The sequence below is a fragment of the Gopherus evgoodei genome, chromosome 9 (genome assembly GCF_007399415.2).
Source record: "Gopherus evgoodei ecotype Sinaloan lineage chromosome 9, rGopEvg1_v1.p, whole genome shotgun sequence".
Taxonomy (NCBI): Eukaryota; Metazoa; Chordata; order Testudines; family Testudinidae; genus Gopherus; species Gopherus evgoodei.
In genome coordinates, this window is record NC_044330.1 from 65744424 (window position 1) to 65753537 (window position 9114).

Genomic DNA, 9114 nt, shown 5'->3' on the forward strand with positions numbered 1-9114 from the left:
CTTCCACCGACCTCTTATCTTGCCTACCCTGCTTCTGCTTCACCTGAGCTGGAGAGACTGGGCCTAGAAGAGCAGGTAGGGGTGAGAGGGCTGCCAGCTGGTACGTGCTGATGGTGCCAGTCCACTGCTGGCTAAATGCCATGCTGCTGTGGTCAATAAGGCTGTGCAAATGTGGCTCTGTTCACCTTGCTCCAGCCTGACTATTCCCATAGCAGCCTGCAGAGGAGGTGGAGGGGAACAGGACCTGTGTAACCACTAGGCACACTCGGCGACGGCCTTGGGCGCCAAGATTTGGGGGTGGCAAAAAGCGGTGCCCCAATTTTTTTTTTCCAGTATTGCTTAGGGGCAGGTATCTGTCAGTCTCCAGTGCTCATCCCGTGCCAACAGCCTCTTCACCTCGGAGTCTCCCCCGCTTGTCCGGGGGCCACTACTTCTCTCAGGCTCCCCAGCTGCTGCCACCATGGCCGCCCGGGAGGACACGGATGGGGGGGCGTCGCCACGGAGGCGACACAAGGGGCTGGCCTTGGCTGGGGCACTGCACCTGCCAGCTAAGAGCAGCAGGAATCGGGCACCACTCGGGGAGCTGGGCGGCCCGAGCCCAGGGCAGCGGCAGTCTCCGCGGCCGCAGGGGCAGATGGGGAACATACCCTGCCATGGGGCAGGAGAGGCCGCACTGCTGCTGCTGTTTCCCACCTACAGCCGTCCTTTGTGCCGTGTGGCAGGGCAGTGAGAATCTTTGTGAGATCTGCGCATTTACCTTATAAGTCTGCTTTATAGACTTGGAGTAGAAATTAGTTACCAGGGGATAATGGCCCTTTGGAGCAAGGGGGATTTGTCACCTTGCCTAACCTAGCTGGTGATGCAATGCAAGGCTCAGTTGTTTAGCTTTTAAGACTTTGAATGGAACACTATCAGAGGCAGTGGCAAACAACTGAAATGCCTTAAAGGTAAAAAAGAAACATTACAACAGCTGTTACCCATTTCTGACAGGCTGTTTATAATGCTAAGTTTACTACTTTTCAGAGGTTGGTGGGGCGGGGAAAGGTGGAAGTTTCACCTAGGGCGCAAAATATCCTTGCACCGGCCCTTGAATGCTTTCCTTTCCTGCTTCCCATGTGGCTTTGGCGAGATCTGGAAGGGAAGGTTCTCTGTGTGCCCAATTTGGCCTGCTTGTTTCCCTGCAATATAATCAGGCCTGCCTGAACTTTGCTGATGAGCTGGGAGAGCCAGAGCAGAGCCCTGGGAACGAGCTCTTCTAGCCGATCAGCAAAAGAGCTTTTCTCTCACCTGGGTCTTTGACTTCAATGTGTGTGCACAAGTCCCGGCCCGCGGGGGCACTTTGCTGGACTGGGCTCCCGCAGGCAGAGGCCCTGGCCCGGGCTCGTGAAGGCGCAGGCGGGGGCGTGCAGTCCGCACCCGGGGACGCCCCTTGTTCCGAGGGCGAGCCTCCAAGGCCCGGTGCCCCTGCTGCCCGGGTGCTGGCCCGCAGGCAGGCGTTGCGGGAGCGCGTGGGTCGGCGCGCCCCGAGGCCGGCCCCACCCGCCGGCCAGCCAGGGGGAGGGTCTCTGCCGCGCTGAATATGCATCAGCCACCTGATCCGCCGCGCTCGGCAGCAGCCTCCTGCCTTTGTGTGCGGGCAGCAGCCCGGCTCCGCGCAGCGCCCGGCATGCAGCCCTCCGGGCCGGCCGCGGCCGAGCTGGACGCCTCGCTGGAGCAGTATCTGCGGGTCCGCATCTTCAAAATCATCGTCATCGGCGACTCCAACGTGGGCAAAACCTGCTTGACCTTCCGCTTCTGCGGCGGCGCCTTCCCCGCGAGCACCGAGGCCACCATCGGCGTGGACTTCAGGGAGAAGACGGTGGAGATCGAGGGAGAGAAAATCAAGGTGGGGGGAGAGGCGGGGAGGAATGGGTGGGGGATGAGGAGTGGAACGGGAGGGTGATGGGGAAGCAGGGGGCATGTGGGGAGCAGCAGGAGCACTAAAGGAGGATGGAATTGGGGGAACAGAGCAGTGGGGGAGGCGGGGAGTGGGGAGCAGGGGCAGTGTGGAAGAAGGGAATTGGCGGGTGGGGGTGGTGAGAGGAGGAGCGGGGGTAGTGGGGGATGGGAATGAGGGAACGGGGGCGTGGCGGCTGATGAGAGTTGGGGAATGGGGGATCAGGGCGTGGTCGTATATGGGGAGTGGGGAAATGGGGAAGCAGGGGGCAGTGAGGGAGGATGGAATTGGGGGCATGGTGGTAGAAGATGGAGTCAGACGGGGGGAGCAGAGGGCAGTGGGGGGAATGGAGGAGGAGGAGGAGGAGGGGATGGGGCAGTGAGGGATGGAGAGTGGGGAATGGGAGAGCAGGAGTGGTGGCAAATGGGAAGTGGGGGAATGGAGAAGCAGGGGCAGTGAAGGAGGCGAGAACTGGGGGTTAGGGTGGTGAGAGATGAGGAGCAGGTGGGAATAGGGGACCGGGGCAGTGAGGGAGGAGAGGATGGGGAGTGAGGAGATTGGTAAGGGTGTGGGGGAGAGGTGGAAAACAAGCAGGAGGTTGGTGACATAGGAAGGCATGGGGCAGAGAGAGGGGGATGCTGGAGAATAGGTGGGGTAGGTACAAAGGCATTGGGGTGGCAAGGGCATGTGGGAGAGCAGTGAGTGGAGTAGCAAGTTATAGGGGCAGGGGCTACAAGGGCACTGGAGGGCAGGAGGGGCACGGGGAGGTACGAGGGCACTGGTGGGCAGGGGAGGGGATACGAGGGCACTGGATGGCAGAAGGGGTTGGGGAGGTACAAGTGCACTGGGGGAGGTATGAGGGCACTGGAGGAGGGATATGAGGGCAGGAGGAGCTCGGGGAGGTATGAGGGCACTGGTGGGCAGGGGAGTGGAAGTTCGTAGGAGAGCACTGGAGGGCAAGAGGGGGATGGGGAGGTATGAGTGCACTGGGGGAGGTACAAGTGGACTGGATGGGCAAGAGGGGGGTACAAGGGCACTGGAGGGGGGATATGAGGGCAGGAGGGGTGTGGGGAGGTATGAGGGCACTGGTGGGCAGGGGAGGGGGTACGAGGACACTGGAGGAGAGGACGGGGCAGGGAGGTACAAGAGCACTGGTGGGCAGCGGAGTGGAAGTTGGTAGGAGGGCACTGGAGAGCAGGAGGGGGATGGGGAGCTACGAGTGCACTGGGGGGCGGGAGGAAGTACGAGGGCACTGGAGGGCAAGAGGGAGGTATGAGGGCACTGGAGGGGGGATATGAGGGCAGGAGGGGCGCAGAGAGGTACAAGGGCACTGGTGGGCAGGGGAGGAAGTACGAGGACACTGGAGGGCAAGGAGGGTTGCAGGGAGATACAAGGGCACTGGTGAGGAGGGGAGGGCAGGAAGGTATGCGAGCAGGTGAGGGGAGAGGTGTAGGAGGGCACTGGAGGGGGTAGGGGGGGATACGAGGGCACTGGAGGGGGGCTACCAGGTCATCCAGGGGATTGGGAGGTCTGAAGCCATTGGTGAAGTATTGGGGAGGGCGGGGGGAGGATGGTATAAGGGGATGGGAGTATGAAGGAAGGGGCATGGGGGCAGGGAGGTACAAGTGGATGAGAGCGGTTGAAGGAGGGGGAACTATGAAGACATAGGGGGGCTGGGGAGGGGAGAAGTACAGGAGGGCAGGGGCAGGAGATGTATGAGGGTTTGGTAGGGAGGGAGCATGGTGGTAAGTGGGGAGAGGCAGAGAGTACTAGAGGTGCTGAGGTATGAGGGCATTGGGAAAGTGGGGGCCATATACCAGCCCCCTGGGAGGTTTCAAGATCTGTGGAGAAGGAGGAGGTGGTGGTGAGAATGCTGTGGAAAGGTCCAGTATGCCCAGATTTGGATCAAGGCAGCTGCATGGGGGAGTGGTAGTGAGTGCTTGTAGGAAGGAGCTGGTAGATGCTCCAGACCCCAGGACTTCTGCCACTGAGGAAGGTGGGGCTTTGTGGAGCTGGGATGTAGGCCCAGGAAAGGGCAGTTTGCAGAGCAGAGCTGTGGACCCAGCTACTTGCTGTGACTGTGGCTTGAGGCCTAGGACAGGGTTAGTTGCTGCAGATTGTGCATGTGACTGGCAGCCCAGTGGGATGCTCCTTGCTGTGTCTGTCTTTAGTGGCTATGCTGGGAACTGGCCTTGAGCAACTGGCTCTGTGTGGGTGGCAATCCCCTTTTCTTGCAGCTTGCATCAAACTTTCTCCATAGGAGGAGATGACCATTCCACTTATCACAACCCCAGATATTCCAAAATCACAAGCCAGGCCCCCAGATCATGAGACTTTAAAATCTTGAATGCTGGGTCTTTTTTTGACTCCTGGTTTCTGAACCTTCAGGCTGCACTCAGGTGTTTTCAGACTTCCTTTGCAAATGTGTGAGCTAGAAACTACCTTTTTAAATGAAAGCTGAGATTCTGCAAAATGTTAACTTATGTCAAGTCCACATCCATAGAGTGCATGGGCTGGATCTGGCTGCCTGCCCAGGGGGTTGACACTGGTAATCCAAGCTCCATGGTTAAGACTGGTAAACTTTGACTTGATGGGTAAGGTAACAGAGAGCAAGGGAAGACTGGCAGGCTTGGCATGCTACAGCAGGAGTGACCGCTGGAGGCTGAGCAGTCCGAGGGCTTCTGAAGGGGGAACAGCAGTGCAGCCAACTCTGAAAGGCTCAGAAACCAGGCGAGAGTCATAACCACTGAGCTGTTGTGTCCCTCTCTCTTGCCTAACAAGTATTTAATTAGTTACACAAAATGAAACACTCCAGCAGGAGACAGGCTCTATAGCCCAGTGGTCAGAATGCTCGCCTGAGATGTGGGAGACCCAGGTCTCTGCTTCTAATTGGGCAGGGCAGACATTTGAACCTGCCTCCTATCTCCCCGGGGGAGTGCTCTTCCCACTGGACTGTGGGCTGTTCCTGGTTGCTCTGCATCTCAGTTGACTGGTCCATCCTGGCCCACGGAACCATTTCAGTGGTGATAAAACTGCATTTTTTACAGGAAAAAGCTTGGTCAAAATGTTTTCAGCCAGCTTTGTTCCTGAGCCCTGTGTTCTTCTTACACCCCATGTTGGCCTGAAGCCAGTGTTGCTATTCCAGGCCTGGGAAGCGTCCTGCCTCCTGCTCTCCCCTAGCTGCTTGCACTTGAGCAGTGAGGGGAGAAGGGTTAGTGGCCCAGGCTAACATCCTGTCAGAGGGGAAAAGTGAGGATTACGTAGCCTGAAAAGAGGGTGTGTGAGAGGGTGGGACAGGAGGGTCTGAAGGACAATGAGCACAGAGCAGCACCCACTTTTCACGCTGTCCCCGTGATTCGAGTGCAAGGGGGAACTGAATGGCAGGGAAATGAGGAACAAACATGCTTGCTTTCTGCCAGTGTGTGCCCAGCTTAAGACTCCCCTGCTGTGGATACTGGCACTGGGTTCACAAGGCAGCCGGATGGTTTCAGCATCAGTCTGCAGCTATTGCAGCTTTAAAAAAGAAATAATCAAATCCCAGGCTTCAGGGTGCACCTGAAGGGGTTGGGAAGGAATTCTACTATTTCTTCCCCCTCCAGATACACCATTGTACAACTGGCTGGGTGCATTGCAGAGTTCTTCACTCCTTCTGGAATAGGATGCTGGCGGCAGGGCTGTCCCTAGGGGGTGCGGGGCCTGGGACAAATCAGCCACCCTGCTAGTCTCCTCGCTGTGCGTCCGCCCCCTCAGACACACACCCTGCCTGTCGCTCTTGTCCTTGCTGTCTCCTCACCATCTGCCCAGTGTGCGCCCCCATCCATCGCTCTTCTCCTCACCATCCGCCTGCCTCCCCTACCTCCTCCTCGCCGTCCATCAGGTGCATGCCCCCCAATCCACTGCTCTCCTGCTTATCCACCCTTTGCCTCCCTGTTCGCCTTCTTACTCCGCTCACCTACCTGCTTCACCTGAATATCGGGACAAATGGCATACATCAGTTGGGACATGGGACAAAGGGACAGTCCTGATTTTATCAAAGCACGGGGCCCCTCAAAGCATGGGGCCTGGAGTGGTTGCCCCAATTTGCCCTACCCAAGGGATGGCTCTGGGTGGTGGAGGTGGAGTAATGCCTGGTCTGAAGTACAGATGCCTCTGAAGTGCCAGGTGTTTTATGCACATTATTGCTATGGTAAAGATGGCAATGAAATATGGTTAGAAGAGGAAACACACTCTTAAAAAGTAGCTCACAGAGCCTGCCAGATAGGTGCTGAGCAAGAGTGATTGAATCCCAACTACTTTGCCTGGAGCAAACCACGCTCAGTACAAGGACAAAGGAATCCAAGGCTTCTGGGCCAGAGTACTGGGACCATTTGCAGATAAGGCAAAGGGCTGCCCAGGGAGGGACTTCTCTCAAAATGTGCTGGACTCAGCAGTGTCAGTTGAGGTAAAGAGGAATTAGCTATGTGGAGCTCTGCAGTTGTCTAGCCTCACTAATCAAGCTGAACAAGGGTTATGTACATATTGAGAATGATATAGACTAGGAGGAAATGCCCCAAGTCTCCGTCCCCCAGCCTCTCCCAACAAGAAACTGCCTGTTCTTGGAAATCAAGGCCTGCATGGGGGTGTGCTACATCTTGGCTGCCTCAGGCACACTGTGCTTTGTTTTCTAGGTGCAGGTCTGGGACACAGCTGGCCAGGAGCGGTTCCGGAAGAGCATGGTAGAACACTATTACCGCAATGTGCATGCCGTCATCTTTGTCTATGATGTCACTAAGATGGCTTCCTTCACCAATCTCAAGATGTGGATTGAGGAATGCAATGTGCATGCTGTGCCTCCTTTCGTCCCCAAGGTGCTTGTTGGGAACAAGTGTGACTTACGAGAACAAATTCAGGTGCCATCCAGTGTGGCCCTGAAATTTGCTGATGCTCACAACATGCTTTTGTTTGAAACATCAGCCAAGGACCCCAAAGAGAGTCAGAATGTGGAGTCAATTTTCATGTGCCTGGCCTGCAGGTTGAAGGCCCAGAAGTCCCTGCTCTATCGGGATATGGAGAGACAGCAGGGAAAAGTGCAGAAACTGGAGTTCACACAAGATGCTAACAATAAAAATTCCTGCCCCTGCTGAACAGAGGCTGTGTATTCTAGGTTAATATTGTGGGGGGAGGGTTTTGTGCCTGTATAAGATTGACATCTGCTTGTTTCACTATAAATTAATGTTAACTAAATAAAATTTGCATCACTGATGTCTGCTTTGAGTCTTTCTTTGCCTGTCACCAGGGGATTCAGAGTAATTATATGCTTGTAGAAATGGGGTCTTGGCTGGAATTGGAACTCTCAGCAAAGCCTCAGGCTGGCTGGTTGTTCATCTCACCGTGTAAGAGATTAACTGTATGTAAAGTTTAAAGGGCATGTTGCTGTCATGCCCTGAGACTTGACTCCTTGATGCTGTGGTGAGAGGGATCCTTGTAGATGTTCTGCAACAGCTGAATGCCCTCTCTGTGCAGGATGGGCTGACTTGCACGCATTGCTCTGCCTAGGATTCCTGTCATGATAAAATCTTCAGCTTTGTTCTGGTTCTGCATGACATTGTGATTTAAAAAAACAACCCTAGAATGATAGTGACATTAAGAACAGCCCTAGGGCAGAGGGAAAGTGGCATTCTGCTCTTTAGCAGTCAGTTTCAGTTGGCCTGCCCAGCCCAGTGTACCCCAACTCACTATTGTTACTACAGGACATCCTTTAGATACAGATTGTCATTGGATAGCTTATAACTCACTGGTTAATACTGTGTAATGTAGGTGCAAGCAACTGATGCAAAATTATGGACATAAACTGAAATTATAGTTCTTCAAATGTGTTTGCCAGGCAAAGAGGAGTTACCCTAAACAAAGGAGTGTGGTTTCTCCATTGGATATTTATTTCTAAAACACTTCGAAAGATAATGAGAATGTAGTTACATATCACATAAACAGTCATCAAGCTAACAAGGGGTGGAGGCAAACCTCACACATAACAAGCAGGGGAGAAGAGAGCCTGGCATCTAGGCCCGTCAGAGGAGAGATGCTTGGTCTGGGTTTTACTTTTCAAAGACTACATTACAAAGGCTTACTGGTCTATGAAGACAAGAGGGCTGAACCTCAAATGATAAGCAACTGATTGTATACAGTATTACTATATTATAAATGTGTATAGTGAAGTATTTTCTGAAAGCTGACACACCAGTGATTAATATTGTGAACTGTACATATTAACACTAAGGAATTATGGATACTCATTTATATTAGGCTGTACTATTTGCCCAGACAGGAGGGAATGTCACAACTATTTCCCTATATTCTATGTAAATCAAGCATAGTGGAAGCAAACAGTGGAAGCCCTATTTACATACAGGGGCATAGGAAGCCCACAGAAAGGAAAGAACAGCATGAGGTCATCCTGCCTCCTGAACCATCGCTGAACTTTGGAAAATACAAGCAAAGGCAGAAGCCACCTTTGGCATTCATCACTAGACAGACATATGGAAACAGAGCTCTTGTGAGCTGAGAAAGATGGGTCCTTTAACTAAGGGGAGACGGTGAAGTCTCTGGGAATTGAATAAAGGTGAGAAACCTGCTTAGACAAAGATTGTACCTTGCTAGATTGTTTTGGACTTTCAGAATTAGATTTTGTTTTACTTATAACTCTATCTTAATTCCTTGTATATGAACTCAATCCTATGTATATTTAGTTACTAAATTTATTTCATTCTTACCATAAACCAACTCAGCCCTGTGTTTAAAAGGAAGGGTGTATTTACTCCCAGTTAAGATCGTAAGCTGTGATGTGGTTCTCTCTCTTTACAGGAACAATGAACCTCATTTCTCTGAGCTGTCCAGGAGAGGGCTGGACACTTCAGTGCACAGTTTCTGAGAACTTCAGGACTGGGAGTGTGTTGGGGTCATCTTGCTAGTTGTAAACAAAGCTGTGTGATTGATTGGTGTGTTGCTGGCAAGCTGCGGGATCAAGGCTATAGCTACACACAGCACTCAGGGTGTGATCTGCATGGTTGTAGGCTGTGTGGGAGCAGCCCAGGTTGGAAGCTACAGCAGCAAAGCAGTGAGGAACCCAGTGTTACAGGACAGGTGGTGACACAGCCCCTCACTGGTATGGATTTACACCTCTCACTGACCAGACCATCACA

The 9114-nt window shown here is 53.5% G+C and overlaps 1 protein-coding gene across 1 annotated transcript; it reads left to right on the forward strand.

Annotated features, from left to right (window-relative positions):
- Window positions 1–1649: 1649 nt before the first annotated feature.
- Window positions 1650–7177, forward strand: RAB33A (RAB33A, member RAS oncogene family). Its single transcript, XM_030574521.1, has 2 exons — window positions 1650–1885; window positions 6604–7177. Exons 1-2 carry the CDS (start codon window positions 1667–1669, stop codon window positions 7057–7059), a joined length of 675 nt encoding a protein of 224 aa, XP_030430381.1. The 5' UTR covers window positions 1650–1666; the 3' UTR covers window positions 7060–7177.
- Window positions 7178–9114: the final 1937 nt, after the last annotated feature.